This window comes from Glycine max, chromosome 8 (genome assembly GCF_000004515.6).
Source record: "Glycine max cultivar Williams 82 chromosome 8, Glycine_max_v4.0, whole genome shotgun sequence".
Classification (NCBI taxonomy): Eukaryota; Viridiplantae; Streptophyta; class Magnoliopsida; order Fabales; family Fabaceae; genus Glycine; species Glycine max.
In genome coordinates this window covers 11,024,644-11,041,687 of record NC_038244.2, presented here as the reverse complement: position 1 = coordinate 11,041,687, position 17,044 = coordinate 11,024,644, and the positions used below count along the sequence as shown (strand labels likewise).

The window sequence follows — 17,044 nt, the reverse complement described above, 5'->3', positions numbered from 1 at the left end:
AGGGTCCCACGGGTTTGGACCCGTTACCATGCCTATTTGGGGACTAAATTTTGTATGATACATTTATGAACAAATTACAAAAAAAAGTTATTTACCCAATATTTAAAGACTCGGTGCCACATTTATGGCATATTTTTCTTTCTCTCTCCTGTGTAGTCTTTACTATTGCGCAAGTTACCATCCCATAGCATGAAATCATGAATTCCACACTTAGCTAGCTCATAATAGGTGTGCGATTAGACTGATTTAAAGAATATATGATCATTCAAACCAAATTAATTGAATTTATTTAGTTTAATTAATTTGTTAAGTTAGCTCATTTTATTTAAAAAATAAATTGAATTAAATATAATTAGTTTTTATCTCTTCAATGAAAATTTACTCGGCTGTCAGATTATAGTTATTTTCAACTTGAATCAACTTGTTCACTTTTTATTTATTTTTTAAAAACTTTAGTATGATTTTTCCTTTACTTCTTGTATGTAACTTTGGTTATGCTTATTTTAGATATAGAGATCAATAAGTTGTAAAGTTATAATTGTAGAAATTTATATAAGAATGTAGTACGTGAAAGTAAAAGTTTAAAAATGAAATGATTTATTTGGTGGTTTAATTGGACAATTTCAAAAAAATTAAATCGATTTTAATTATGTTGGTTTGATTCGGATTAATTGAAAAAATGGAAGTTAAATTAAATTAACTCCATTAAACAGTTTATGTTTGAATATTCACAGGTTTGATTGGTATAAAATGTTTCACCATAAAGTTATTTAGACGACGTCACTATAAAGTTAGACCCGAGAAACCTGTGAATATTGAAAAATGAACTGCTCGCATGGATATTCAGAAATTATCGGGCTAAATTTACTTTTTTATTTTTGGTTTAATTGCCGATTTGATCGTTATAATTTTATGATTCTACTTTCTTAGTTCATATAGTTTGAAAATAATTTTTTTAATTTCTATAATTTATATTTTAATTCTTTCTTTAATTCATGTAATTTATATTTTAACTCTCTTTTAATTTTTAAAGGTTTAAAAGTGATTTTAGTCTTTATCATTTACAATTTAATTCTTTTATTTCTTATAGTTTGAAAGTGATATTTTTTTGTTCCTATACTTTATATTTTAATTCTCTTTTAGTCCTTACCATCAAACTAGTAATGATTAATTACAAAAATATTAATAATTCGTAATTAATTTATCGCAAGATAATTTATAATAAAAAATAATTGATAATTTACAATTAATTATTTTTATATATTTTATTTGTAATAAGACTCAAAAATAATTAAAATATAAATTATAGAGATTAAAAAGATCATTTTTAAACTATAAGAATTAAAAAAAAAATTAAAATGTCACTTTCAAACTATAACTAAAAGAGAATTAATATGTAAACTATAAGGACTAAAAAAATTACTATAGAAATTAAAAAGATATGAATAGTAAAATTATAGAAATCAAAAGAGTAATTTAATCTTTATTTTTTAATTAAATTTATAAATATTTGTACAATGCAAAAATAGCTATAATAGTAACAACAAATAAATAAAACCAAATGACATAGCAGAGTAAGGAAATGCAGATTTTATTGGACACGGAAAATAAAAAAGACACCCAAAAATTTGGATTTTTGTGGTACACAATCTCCGTTTTCCTCATATTTCTTTTCTAAGGCCCAAGAGGTCATGAAAGAATGTCACGTGTCAACAATTAAAAAAGCGAAGACAACAAAAAAATCTAATCATTACAATTGTACAAAAGAGAACAGTTAAGATAAGAAAAAGAAAAAAGAAAAAGAGAAACAAAATATCAGACGCCAAGAAGAAAGAAAAAGAAATCGCGCGAGGCATTAACATGCGCTTCTTCATGATGATGCGTTATCCTCTATTCTTCTAATTTCAAGATCCACCACACTCTCAGTCCTTCTCTGGTCCAAGGTTCGTTCTCTCCAACATCACACATAGTTTCTTCGATCATAGTCGTAGTTTGTCTTTTTTGTTTTGTTTTGTTAATTTTTCTATGTATTTATGTATTTCTTTCATTTACATCTGTGCGTGTTTCTGTTTATATATGTTTTGTTATGTTTTTTTTTAGCTCTGAGCTCTGGTTAATTTACGTAGTTTTTTTTTTTTTTTTTCAGTTTTGGAATTGTGTTATGAATGAATTGGATTGATTTTGGGTAGTTTCGGCTAAATGAATGTTAATTCTCAATTTTATACCTTGCAAACTGTTTGTTCTGATGTCAATTTGAGCATTCGTTTTGTTATCCTTGTTTTTTGTCCTACAATTTCTTCCCTTTTTCTAAATGCAATCTATATTTAGTTGAAAATGCACTGTTGCTTAAGTAGTTCTCAGAGGTTGTAATCTAAATGCACTATTCAGGAATCAAAAGTTAAGCTGGTACAGTTCCTTTCTATAAAGCAGCATGTCCCTGGGTACATCCAAGGCAGTTTTTCAGGTTCTGTCCAGGGCTGTGCCTCAAACTGGGTATAATGATTCTCTTGTGAACTCTTCAGATTTAGCATTACATTCCCAGTTTCGAGTAAAATGTATCAAGAAAAGATCCTCAAGGCATAGGGATTTAATTGAGTGTTCTAGCATGCTTCAGAGTAGGTTAATAACTCAACAATTTCAGTGGATGGGTGTCAGTTTCCATGACTACAAGACCTATAGTCGTCCACGGCTGCAGACATGCAAATGCCAACAGGCTGAAAGTGCGAGTGGAATAACTACAGGAGATGAAAATGGATCAAGACTTGTGAATGATGGTGAAACATCAAATTCAGTAAGCAATGGGATGAGTGCAAAGCATATCCTAGAGTTTGAGGATGTCGAAGCCCAACAGTTGAAACAGGAAAAGGAGGTTTTGTCATCTAATCTTACAAATGGATCTATTACAGACAGCTTTGACACAATTGGCCGCAACTCTATTGAGGAAGAAGCATGGGACCTACTAAGGGAATCTGTAGTTTATTATTGTGGCAATCCAATTGGAACTATTGCTGCAAAGGACCCAACCAGTTCCAATGTTTTGAATTATGACCAGGTCTTTATTCGTGATTTCATTCCTTCTGGAATTGCCTTCCTATTGAAGGGGGAGTATGATATTGTTCGGAATTTTATCCTTTATACACTTCAGTTGCAGGTAATGTCTTGGTCTTATAACACAGCATGTTCCGGTAACAGAAAAATTTGATACAACCTGGTCATTTACATGCGTTAGATATATATATTTTCATTTTTAATTGATTATTTCAAAGTTATGCAATTGCAATTTGTGTTATGCCTTTACAAAGTTATTCTTATTAATCAGTTATTACTGTTTCAAATCCTACAAACCTAACTCTATCTGTTTCTCCATTGGCTTGTAACTTTTTTGGTGAATAAAATAAAATACTAATTTTCTTTTAAGAAATATGCTGAAAATGCTTGGGTTTGACAATTAACATTAATTTGAATTGCCTACAGATAGAATGAGGTAGAACCATCTGCTGTACATAATTAATGAAAAGGGCATGAAATTATACTTTTCATTAGTAATTTTTTTTTACCACTTCTTTTGCCTTAACTGTATTATAATTACTTTCTTGTTTCTGATATACTGTCTTGAACCCACACATCCATATTTCAGAGCTGGGAGAAAACAATGGATTGTCATAGTCCAGGACAAGGTTTGATGCCTGCTAGTTTTAAGGTTAGGACAGTTCCTTTGGACGGTGATGATTCTGCAACAGAAGAAGTTTTGGATCCTGACTTTGGAGAGGCAGCCATTGGTCGTGTTGCTCCAGTTGATTCAGGTAAAATAAATAATCAAATCAATAGAAATATTTTCTTACATAGCAGAAGAAACTTACCATAATACTCCTTGGGTTGCTGAACATATTGCACCTGTGATCTCAGGATTGTGGTGGATTATTTTATTACGAGCATACGGAAAATGCTCTGGTGATCTATCAGTTCAGGAGAGAGTTGATGTTCAAACAGGAATTAAGATGATTTTGAAGTTGTGTCTTGCTGATGGCTTTGACATGTTCCCAACCTTATTAGTAACTGATGGTTCTTGCATGATAGATCGGAGGATGGGAATTCATGGGCATCCTTTGGAGATTCAGGTAAATAAGATTTCCTTTCTTTCTTCAATTGTATGATATTTATAAATATGTATTTTCTAAGGCCAGGAACGAAAATTTGCTGCGTATTCTTGATTATACATTTGTTTAGATAGGGGGAATATGATGCATTTGTGTGCACCATTTTGGCAAGAAGCAAGAACAAAATTTCTTGTGGAAGTTCTGCTAGATTGAGGACCTGCTAGATTGAGGACCTACATTCCTGTACCTTATCCTTGTGTGATTGAGAGGGTAGTGGTATTAGATATTTTTTATGTATTTAAAACTTGTTGATATTATATCGTTTTATGCATGAAGAATGACATTAAAACTTGTTTTTTTTAATAGGGTTGGAAAAGTTAAGGTATTTTCAACTTCGTATTAAGTTTGAATTGATTGAAGAATGACATTGGAGTGCTGACTGAATTCATATTTGTTGGACAAGTGGCCTCAGAAATTTTAAGAAGGGGGGGGGGGGGTTGAATTAAGATTTCGTTCACTATTCCTAATTGAAAATTTTTCTTTCTTAGATATTCTCTAGATTCAATTATTTCTTTAATTGTAAGTTACTCGAATAACAAATAAGGAGAAGTAAACTTAAAGAAATATAAACACAACAGAAAGTAAAAGAGATTAGGGAAAGAGAGAATGCAAAACCGATTTATTCTGATTCGACCACAACCCGTGCCTACTTCTTGCGATAAACCCCAAGGAACATTGATCCCTTGTGTCCAGTGATAACAACCATAAAGTTGTACCTACTTCTTGTAATGAACCCAAAAACGTTGGTCTTTTGTGTCCAGTGATCAACCAAGAAGCAAATCCTGCTTCTTGCAATGAACCCAAGGAACGTTGGTCCCTTGTGTTCAGTGTTCAACCAAGAAGACCTTCTCTTGAAAATAGTCACCAAGAGTAGGTCTCTTGAAAAGTTTTTTGTAAGAATGGAGGAGGAGAGGAAAATAGAATAGGACAAGTTTTTGTCTAATGAACTTTTTTTGAAAAAGCATGAACAAAAACTCTTAGAAAGATGTTGAGAATAAGTAGTTAATCAATCACTTTTGAAATTCGTGCTATGGTCACATATTTATAGCCATCTGATGGCTCTTGAAGAAACCATGTTAAAAGTTGTGACTGTTGACAATTTTTTCAAAACTAGTCACTTTAAAAGTTATGATTCTCTTCAAAACTAATCATTTTAAAAGTTGTGACTCTTGACAAATTCTTCAAAAACCAGTCACTTTAAAAATTGTGATTCTTGACGATTTTATTTTTCAAAACCAGTCACTGGTAATCGATTACCATTATAGTGTAATTGATTACACATCAACAGTTGTGACTTTTCATGTTTAGATTTGAAAACCAACGTTTAGAAACACTAATAATCGATTACAAATGTTATGTAATCGATTACACAAGTTTGAAAATGTTTTATCACAAGTTGTGACTCTTGAAATTTGAAATTCAACGTTCAAAAACATTGGTAATTGATTATATGCCATGGTAATCGATTACTACTTTGTAAAACAGTTATAAGACTGTTTTGGGCTTTTGGTAATCGATTACTGTCTTATGGTAATCGATTACCAGAGAGTAAAAACTCTGGAAAAGATTTTTCTTTGAAAAATTCTTTTTATACTTATCTTGATATTTTTCTTGATGTTCTTACATATCTTGAGTCTTCACTTAAATCTTCTTGATTTCTTTAATCTTGTTTGAATGTATCTTTTGGCATCATCAAAATAATCTTAGAAATTTTGCTTCTACAATATTTGTAGGCAGCAGCAACCGTCAATTATCTGTATACATTAGAGTTCATAAAATGATCATTTTTGGAAAAGAGTGGTGTTAAATAAACTAAACAAAAACAAAAGCTGATCCATCTGAATTGTAAATATTAAAATGATGTTGGGCCTAAAAACTAAACCAATAAATTATTGAAATTACAAAAAGGACACATCTCTTTCCACAGATTAAGACTTGGCTAGTTCATGAGTAGAGGGTCCCCATGGCTTTTTCTATATTGAACTTTTGATATACTCTTCAATAACAGTAATTGATACTACTTGATTCCTAATTTTGTAGGCTGAGAACTAAGCATTCTTTCCTTATTTTGACTGCCCTTATGGTAGTCAAGAGAAGTGAATTCTTGTAACGGATTATGGGACTAAGAATAAATGTGCCCATGTGCATCTGAATTGACAAAAATATGTGAAAAACTGACACACAAGCTCACACAGAAGTTGGACTAGACAAAGCTGTGTAATTTCACCTTTCTAACAATAATTGACTAACAGAAGTAAAGCCATCAGACCTGTACGCCTTCATCTTATTCACTATTCATGCCTTTCTCAGATGCTTTGTTTAGTTCACATGAGAACGTTAACTGACTGAAATTGTTGCTCTGTTGCATGTTGTAAATACAACAATCTTTTGATAAACAAATTCTCATTTCTGGAAAATCAGAGAATCACATGATAAAATCACACACAATCTGAGATACTTACAATTAAAGATGAAATTAGTGTTCAAGAAATCTTCTCTAACGTGTATTCTCTTTTGCTTTTTGTTAATTTTTCGGTTTCTAGGCACTGTTTTATTCTGCCTTACTTTGTGCACGTGAGATGCTTACTCCAGAGGATGGATCAGCTGATCTTATACGGGCACTGAACAACCGTCTGGTAGCTCTTTCATTTCATATTAGAGAATACTATTGGATTGATATGAAAAAATTAAATGAGATTTACCGTTACAAGACAGAGGAGTACTCATATGATGCAGTTAATAAGTTCAACATATACCCAGACCAGATTTCTCCTTGGTTAGTGGAATGGATGCCAAACAAAGGAGGCTATTTAATTGGCAACCTACAACCAGCTCACATGGATTTCCGATTTTTTTCACTGGGAAACTTGTGGTCTGTCGTAAACAGTTTGGCCACTGAGGAACAATCACATGCCATTTTGGATCTTATTGAGGCCAAATGGTCAGATTTGGTGGCAGAGATGCCATTCAAGATTTGTTATCCTGCTCTTGATGGTCAGGAGTGGCAGATAATCACAGGCAGTGATCCTAAGAACACGTACTGTATCTAATTTGCCGTGTTTATGTTTTTCTGTTATCTTATTATATTTTTCATCAAATGATTTTTTTATTTAATTATTTTTTGGCAGGCCTTGGTCCTACCATAATGCAGGCTCCTGGCCAACACTGCTCTGGCAGGTTAGTTACAGTGGCAAATTTTGGTACACTTAAATCTCTCGAGTCGAAGCTGTTCTTATTTATAAAATTTGGTTTCTCTAAAGCGAGTAATTTACTTTAGAGAGCAAAATAATTAATATCAGTTATTAATGAGAAAATCAATGGTTGATATTACATGCACGTGTAGTTATGCATAACAAATAATGCACGTGATGATATACCAATGATTAAGTTTACTTTTACTTGCGTACATATTCTTTCATCTAGACATTTAAGTGAATGAGCTTAGTTTTTTTTTGCTTAGCAGTAAATGTCCCGTTTATTTAAAATTCTTTTCTTAGTGTACCTGGTTTCTTTATTCAAGTATTGCAAGTTGGAAATATCAGGTTCAAGTTTTTAACATGAAATATGCCTATTGCAGCTCACCGTTGCATGCATAAAGATGAAGAGAACACATATTGCTGCAAAAGCTGTTGAGATTGCCGAGAGACGCATATTAAGAGACAGGTGGCCAGAATATTATGACACAAAGAGATCTCGATTCGTCGGAAAGCAATCTCGACTATATCAGACTTGGTCAATCGCAGGATACCTTGTGGCGAAGCTGCTGCTTGCAGACCCAAGTAAAGCAAACACATTGATCACTGAAGAGGATTCTGAGCTTGTGAATGCCTTGATAAGTGCCAACCCTAGAGGAAAGCGAGGGCGCAAAAATTTGAGGCAGACTTACATTGTATGAGTCTTCATTTGCAATTCATTTGGTTCCTTTTGGTCAAATTCATTTTTCTTCTTATTATTAGCAGCATGTTATTCTAGCTAGATACGACAGGGATATGCAAAAATATATAGTAGTTTGGGTTGATTGTGATGAAACAAATACTAGTATATATATAAATGTAATTGTGAAAAGTGATGACAATACTTTTGGTACAAGATTGTAAGTAGCATACAAAAAATTCATTTTCCGTTGGCGGTATTAATTTTACAGCAACATCAAAGTAAAAGTATTTTTTATTAGTATTATTCAAACAAATTTTATTTTATCAACATAATTTTTTCCAAACATAAATCACATTATAGTAAACTCATTTTTTTAATCAAACTTGAGTTTATAACATACTTTTGTTTACATCAACTTTTGATATTACATACATATGTGGTCATGTAAAACAAATCATGCATATATTGAAATATCAATCATTAATTTTTATCGATGATTAAGATTATTTTTTTCATTTTATAGGAGTCAAATCCATTATTATAATCAAAGTTTTTGTACTATTTTTAACCTTTATATATATAATTGAGACAAATGTTAATAATTAGTATATTTTATTAGTGGAAAAAATTAAACCCTCACTAGCCATGAACTCCATAGTATTAATTTCTGGAGGAAGTAGGGTATCAGTTAAGGGGAAACTTCTCTTCTTACATGTGTTGTTTTATTCACATAATAAAAAATTAAACTCTTGATATATGCTTAAAGGATTCAAGCCATTTGTCACTTGTGTCACACATTGCAGATAAGTTCCTATTATAAATTTTAAGGTCTTATCAAGTATTTTTTTTAAGTTTAATTTTGATGTATTATTAACAAAAAAAATGATATTATCAACTAATAAAAAAGTATGACTTTTAAAATAACTTTATAAAACTTTAAATACTCTACCAATTATAAAAATGTGTTATTAATTAAATGATAATATAAAAATAATACATTATAATTAAAAAAATTTATTCTTTAAAAATATTTAATTCATTAATTACTTTCAATTTTATATTCTAATTTTCTCTGAGATCTCCCCGACCTTTTAGAACAAATGTATTTAATTTTATGTTATTGTTTTATCAAATATTAATTGTTTATAGGGTTAAATCAGTTCCCGCCTATTTTTTTCTTTTGATATTTAAAATTATCCTTTTCTCTAAACATTAGCTAAATTTATTTTTTTTTGAATTAATTATACATATTTTTATAATTTTGAATTTTTCCTCTTGTATATTTTTATTTAAGTTATTTTTAATATTTCATTAAAATTTTAAACTATTGATATAATACATTAAAATGTTTGTTAACCTTTTAAAGAAAAATATACATGACAGTTCATTCATTGGGGTAGAGTACGCACAAGTGAGTCCCTATTATGAAATTTATTATGGTTTTATTAAGATATCTTAATTAAATAAAAGTTAATACAATCTCTTGAATGCTTCAAGTTATAAGGTCCTATTAATGATTGTCCTAAGAGCAATTATTAAGATATATTTTCTTTGTTTATAATGGTTAAATTATTCTTTTGGTTTATTATTATTTTTAATTTGATATCTTTAGTATTAAAGTCTTTACTGTGGTCTTCTAATTACCAAATCATATGTCGTGTATCGTGCATCGTGATTGGTCTTTTAGTTGCAAAGTTATATGCAATGTGATCATCATTTCTAGCTATTTTCTCATTAACGATGTTAGCCTAGTATAATGAAAAATGAACATGTCACTACCACATAGAAATTGACCAAGTTAATGAAAAAATAGAAAGAAAAATTGTCACATTGCATATTTTAACAAGTAAAGGATCACATTAAATACTTTAGTAATAGAAGGACAAACTTGAGCAAATTAAAAAAATAAAGAGACCAATGAAATAATTTACCTTTTAAATTCATTTGCTGTAGTGAGAAATATTTATTTATAATCACGTGTCTATTTAAAAATTTTAAGACAATATTAATTATTTTTTTTTATTTTATGTTAAATAGAAAATAACAATAGTAGATGATATATTAGGAATTTAAAATTTATATTAAATACCAAAAAATAGGAAGTTAAAATCATTCTTAACATAAATGAATAGATGAAGATTTTATATTATATTTCATATGATTTATGTATTAGGCAGGTAGAAAGGGAAATTAATCAATGGGGTATTTAATATGTTTACTTACTTAAAAAGTATCATTAAATTGCTTTAAAATTAAAAAGTTTTAATTAAGAGAGAAAGTATTACATTCAAAATAAAACATAATTTATTATCTTTATTTATTTTTTATAATATTATCTTTATTTCTTAATAGATTTAAAAAATTACTCTTTTTTACAATGATGGTACTAGAGTTTGAATCAAAGATTCCATATACAAGCAACCCAAATCTTCCCACCACTAAACCAATTCTAGTGAGTTCAACTTTTATTTCTTTTTTACTTTTTTATGTTTAACATTAGCTCTTCTAGTAACCAAATCCAAATACCCATATTCAATAATAATGTAATTTTAATTTCCTCGTTCATACATAATATGATATTTTTATTAAGAAAATTTAAGTATTGTTTTGTAGCTATTTTTTGTGCTGTTTTCAATTTAAACAAAATTACAACAATATGTATACACACATGTTTGTGTTTTATTGAAAAACAATTCAAAAAATGTCTATAAATTGAATATATAAATCTTGTCCTATTATAATATGATCATTCATTAGTGTTAAATTTGATATTTTTTTCTTTTTTCTTTAATGTAGGAATGATCAAACTTCGAACTACAAACTTATGAAAGAATATGTTTATAAAGTTAAAGGAAGTTCTTCAAGGTAATTGTTTTAATATTTGCATCAAGGTTTTGAGTAATGCAACACTGCAACGGTACGTATGCCAGATATCTAATATATATGTTGTAATATTTTCTATTAATTTAACTTTTGATAACATTACATAGAGTCGTACCGGACAGGCGCATACACACTTTTACAAAATCTACATTATATTCTTGGATTATTTTTTCGCAAACATATACACACACAATTCAAATCTAATCAAAATGATCTTTGTCATTAAAGTTAGATAAAGTAAAACGAGTAAATTAAATCTAGTTCTAAATATATATGTAGAACTAGATTTAATTCTCATTCATATTTCCTTCAAGCTTGTTTAGTTTAATGTTAGTACTTTTGCACTTTTGTTTGGAAATCCTATATTGCTTAACGAGTTTTATTGTTTTCGGATTTTAATTAATCTCTTTTGACTTTTTGAGGTTATAATCATAGGACAACTTCCAGCATACTCTCTAATTATTGATCAAGATGTATTATTTTGAACATTTAATCAATTTATGTAAAAAAAATAAAATAAAATGAGATATAAAAATTCTCATTTATAACTATTATTTATTTGCATATCTCAGTTTTGGGGCATGTAGAATGGCAAGAGCACTCACTGACTTTGAACGCACTATTGATGGGGCCTCTAAAGAAAAGTAATGAACACCTAAACCTATTTATTAGATCAATTTAAACCCTATATTTAATAGCACATTTTCAATAAAAAAAAATTCCATTAAACACTAAAAACAAAAATCTCTTTGTAGATGTTCGGAGGCGCTGAAACGAGTTCAACGTGAATTTTCCGCTCTAGAAGAACAACTTCATGTTTGCCTTAAGGTAATTATTTTATACATATTTTTTCAGTTAATAGTAACTGATGAATAATATGCACATATTTGTTCCTTGCCAATATAAGTTTGATTATATTACATTAAAATACATTGTCGTCACGAGAACATTACAGCTAAATCTACAAGATTAGACTGACACTACTTAAGGGTTGTTTGAGGTGTGTTATTAATTTTATTTAAATAAGTTTATTAGAGAATGAACAAATAATTAACTTGTTTAAATTGAGGAGGAGACGAGACTAATCAAAAGTTTTTTTGCATATGTAAAATGTTAGTATTAGCACATATAACTGTTTTTAATTTCAACTGATAATGCAAAGTAATTATAGTGTTAATATTTATTAATATTTTCATATTCCCTTCTGGTTTGTGGTTCTTCTAGTGTTTTGGTTACTATGTACATTTGTCTTCTTAGTCTTTCACTTTTAATTAGTTCATTGTATAATATTTATTATGTTCTTACAGTGATTTTATTTTCGTTACAGCTTGAGAGAAGTTTAGTTCTCAAAGCTATTGAGGGAACCAATATGTGAGAGTCAACTTACTGCTCTCTATTGCTTTGTTGCTATCATATTTTGTGTAAATCAATATGAATAAAGTGATTTTTGTTTTTCTTTGTAGCAAGGATATTGCGTTTTGTTTAAAACAATGATATCGATCTATATGAATTATGCCAAATTATTATGCAATTAGTGTTATATTTGAATATAATCTCCATTTTATAATCTCATTAATCAAAATATGTTCAAACACCACCTTCGTTATCAATTTGAAGGGATTATGTGAGAGTCAATTTAATATGGTTTTATTGACAACAGAATATATTTTAATCTCAATCATTAATTATTTTTAATCATGATTTAGTGATTATTATTAATTATTCTTATATTTTCACATAAGAATGAGTCATATCATATATATATATATATATATATATATATAAAGCTATTTGTATCTAAGTGCACACATAATGCCTTGATATCACTTCAGCTTTTTAATACATAGATAGTAACTAAAATATTAAAAAAAAATTCCTTGTTTTCTTTTCAGGGGTAATTATAATATTTTAAAAATTAATTTAAATTTTCACATTAATTAGAGCAAACTATTTTCAAACAAATATCATATAAAATGTTATTATCACTGGTAAGCTACCTCGCACATGTTAATTATAATTTTGGGTGAGGGGGTTTTCTTGGAAAATGATTAATGAACATCCATGTGTTATTTAATAACTAAAGAGATAAAGAAAAAAAATATAGGCATGATAAAAAGAAAAAAAATAGAAAGAAAGATAAGTGTTATAAGATGTTTATAATATAAAAATGTTCATGTATCACTACTCGGGTTCATTTTATATGTTGCAGTTGAGCTTGGCTAGTTAGCATATTATTTTGAGCATTTGTTGGGTGGGAGGAAAACAATATTCATAAGTAGTTGAAGATCAATGGGTTACTATGTATTGTTGGTTTCGTTTTGAAGGTTTTGTCGTCATGTCTCGAATATGAGACCCAAACATGGTATTGCAATAAGCAAACCGTTTTAGCCTAGGTTGAAGACAGACGATCAATGGGTTACTATGACGTTGGATTTCCTTGGTTTTAGTAGGTAAGTAAGGTATAAATGTAGCAGAAATGTTAACAGCATGCACGCTCTTACATTTATACCTAGCATACTATATAAATGTAAGATAATCTTGGTAGCATTCTTGTTTTTGTAAACGGTTTTTGTAGTCAATAGATTGAATACTCATACATTTCTTAACAAAAAATATAAAAAGTATAGACGTTTTTCTAACAGAATCTGAATTGCTAATGTAATTAAACTAGTGAGTTTTATGTGTTAATAATGTTAATAGTATGATGCAATGTTATATTAATAAATAATTTTGTTAGTATAAAAAATTATATGTATTATCATTCATATTATTAGTATTAGTATTAGTATAATACATTTAGTGTAAACCCACAATCATTATACAAGCGATTCATTTAGTTTAAGCCAACAATATAATGATAATACATTAGTGTAGACCATTTATCGGAAGAGGCTAGTTTTTAAATGAATTTTGCTTTAAGTGATTACTTGTTAACTCTTGACAAAGATATTATATTCCAATTCACCCAAAAAAAAAATACCAACAATTCTATTTCAATTACAAAGTGTTTATGCTAACAAAGACTAACCAATATATAAAACTAGGGCAACGTACAAATGCCACTAGTTTCTTAATTAGTTTTAATCCGTACACCAAGACACAAACCAAATGCGTGGTATATATATAACTAGAAAAATCAAAGACACTCTCATGGTGTGCTTGGAAGTGATGAAAACGCGGGAATACATAGTGGATGGAGAATATATATCATGCATTTTATAAATACATTGACTCCTTCCTCTATATATACTTATTCAGTTTTCATCTCAACAAAGCACACCCTCAGGAACATATACATATTTTACATGAATATTATATATGTTGGTGTAGTCTCTACCATAATAAGAAGCTATCAAGTTGAGATGGAGTTTGAGAGTCTTCGAGATCATTTGATGGAGAGTGAACATGTCTCCCTTCATATGTGGTTATCACCATCCTTGGATCCTCGGCTAAGCGTTCCACGCGTTTCTTTACACGACAATTATCTTGTGTGCAACGGTAATAGCTTCTACATGCAATATTAATGTAGGCCAAAACACAATAAGATAATTAACTTGATGATAATGCTTGCAATTGTTCAAGAGAATGATTTTTATGCCTACTGATGAAATATTTAACCTCCATACCCATAGTACGGTTGTAGTATATTAGTGACTATTAATAACAAAATATCTTCATGCTAAAATTGGAATCATCAATACGTAAGAGCTATCAATACCACAATTAATGAAGGTACTATAAAGGCCATTTTGTATTTTTTTTTAATGTATCCATAAGACACATAAGTGCTTTAATGGGTTTGTGAGAAAGTATCAATGTATCATGATCTACTCCTCCTTGCTGATGTAAATTCTGCTTTTCATCAATCTTAATCCGGTATCTTCATCGTCAAAAAAAAAAAAAAAGGAAAAAGTTCTCGTAGACACGTACATTTACATATACTATAACGTTTGAGGGTCATAATTAACAAAGTTATATATGTTTTATATATATAAAGTGAACTTTTGCTTTTATACATATCTTTAATTATTGTAGGCATCCCCACAATATTCAGAAAAATTAAGATCTTGCCGAAACCTGTAGCAAAGCTAGCTAGTTATGTAATTATGATAAAAACAATGAAAACAATAATGAAAGAGAGGGGGCGAGATTGGAGAGAGAATATATGCTGCAAGTATTGGGATACAATCGATCATCATCAAAGGTTTGATCAATTTAATATTCTTTAATCAATTTCTAAATTAAAGCAAAAACAAAAAGAGAGAAGCTTTAAATTAAAGATCATATATACCTGGGGTGCTGCGTGTTCTTCACAACTTTCTGTCCGTACTTCCTCCACTTGTAGCCATCGTCCAATACATCCACATCGCTCATGGTCTTGAAGCAAAACCTAGGCTCTCTCACCTTCCTTCTTGCCTTGATTTTCTTCATCTTCATGGCTGAAATTCGGAAATGATGATCATCAAATCCACTTCTTTTACTGCTGAAGCATTCAGCCACTTCTCCCAATGCCCTAAATTCATTGATAATGAATGGAATCCCAACTCTCTTTAGCTATAGAGAATATATGTTTCTATGCAGAAAAATTGTTACATGACCCTATATCATCACTCATGGCCTTAATTATAATCTTTCCCAGACATGTAATTAAGTATTAATATTTTTTTAAATTAAAAATTCGACTACATATTACGATAAAAATTGATCAGGATCGATCAAAAACATGTAGCAATTCAGAACTAGCTATATAATAATTTTTTATATGTGATGGTTAATTAATTTACTCAATTCTATATATATATATATATATATATATATATGAGAATTTTTTAAAGTGGTATAATTGTCTCACCATGGATTTACACTTGATCTATGCAAGGATAGGAATTGACCTCCTCCAAAGCTAGAAGTGAGGTCTTCTCTTGACTTTTGAGCAGTGGTTGAGAATAGGGTTTCTGCTGTTAGATTTGATGCAGAATCTTGTTGAGATATAGCAAGTGAAGAAGGTGCTATGGAACTAAAGGCTTTCAAAGAGGATTGATGGCAACCCAAAGGAGGGAAAGTAAGGTTTGTTGGAAAGGAAAAGAAACCCATCTGTGTAGGTATCTGGTCCTGCTCATCGAATAAGCTGTGGTGAACAATGGGATGGGAAGTTGTTGACATCACTTCTTATGATCTTTTCCCTTTCTCCTTCTCCCTTCTCTCTTCCAATTATCTTTATATAGAGGTTGATGATGTTTCTAGAGGAAGAGGTTTGGTGAAAATTGAAATAGGTGGTTTCTCTCAAACCTTGGGGGGTGAGACCCTAATGGAAAGCATAAACTTATAACGTTGCAAAACCAACTTTCCCTTTTTTTTTCCTTTGCCTCTCTTTTTCTTTCTTAATGATTTGTTAATTTCTAAAATATCTTTGTCATCTATCGTATATATTCCAACATGTGAACTGTGGAGGGTGAAATAACTAATTATATGGACATGTGTATCATCAATATTATTTGATTCGAATGAAATTAATTTAAATTAAATTAAATATCTCGAATTCAAGTTTAAATTTTATGGACACACAAAAGTGTGATCAGGAAAAATACTGTATTGAAGATTCTTGATCAAATTTTTTACCAAAAAAATAATAATTATACGTCAACAAAGTTGATATGAATATTTTACACTTATAAAATCATAAAATATAATATAAATATTATGATAAATAAATGTGGAGCGAGGACTAACTAGAAGAAAATGTTGAAAAAGATACGAGAAATATGCTAAAAGTTAAGGTAAGAAAGACTTTCGATAACAATTCAAACGAGTTGGCAGTTTGCTGAAAATAGTGATGTACTATTTGCCTAAAAAGCTTGGAAATTCCATGTCCTTGGTGGTTAGTGGGATTTCACTGTAAGATGGAGGTCAACATTACACGACAAATGGCTCAACAGAGAAGTTGATTGATATCTTTGCCTTCAAAAATGTCTATGAAACTTCCATGCAACACCCCCGTTATTGTAGATAATAATTATAATATTGGCAAAAGTGAAACCTGTTGAGTGCACAATAATAGAAATAGATACCTAGCTATAATCAAATATAAATGAAAATTATCGATCATTAGATTCATCAATTCACCATAA

At 29.6% G+C, this 17,044-nt stretch overlaps 2 protein-coding genes across 3 annotated transcripts; one reads left to right on the top strand and one right to left on the bottom strand.

Annotated features, from left to right (window-relative positions):
* Positions 1 to 1,750: 1,750 nt before the first annotated feature.
* Positions 1,751 to 8,246, top strand: LOC100788719 (neutral/alkaline invertase 3, chloroplastic). The gene is made up of 7 exons (XM_003531340.5): positions 1,751 to 1,943; positions 2,389 to 3,151; positions 3,638 to 3,803; positions 3,907 to 4,118; positions 6,701 to 7,194; positions 7,286 to 7,334; positions 7,735 to 8,246. The coding sequence occupies exons 2-7, from the start codon at positions 2,432 to 2,434 to the stop codon at positions 8,050 to 8,052; spliced, it is 1,959 nt and encodes a 652-aa protein (XP_003531388.1). The 5' UTR covers positions 1,751 to 1,943; positions 2,389 to 2,431; the 3' UTR covers positions 8,053 to 8,246.
* Positions 8,247 to 13,851: 5,605 nt separating this feature from the next.
* WRKY40 (WRKY transcription factor 40) lies at positions 13,852 to 16,249 on the bottom strand. Of its 2 annotated transcripts, none has more exons than XM_014778383.3 (3): positions 15,769 to 16,249; positions 15,208 to 15,429; positions 13,852 to 14,421 (listed from the first exon to the last, which is right to left on the bottom strand). In XM_014778383.3, exons 1-3 carry the CDS (start codon positions 16,077 to 16,079, stop codon positions 14,250 to 14,252), a joined length of 705 nt encoding a protein of 234 aa, XP_014633869.1. In that variant the 5' UTR covers positions 16,080 to 16,249; the 3' UTR covers positions 13,852 to 14,249. The 2 variants fall into 2 exon arrangements, with proteins under 2 accessions (XP_014633869.1, NP_001237342.2); NM_001250413.2 differs by having other exon boundaries at positions 13,945 to 14,424; positions 15,769 to 16,201.
* Positions 16,250 to 17,044: the final 795 nt, after the last annotated feature.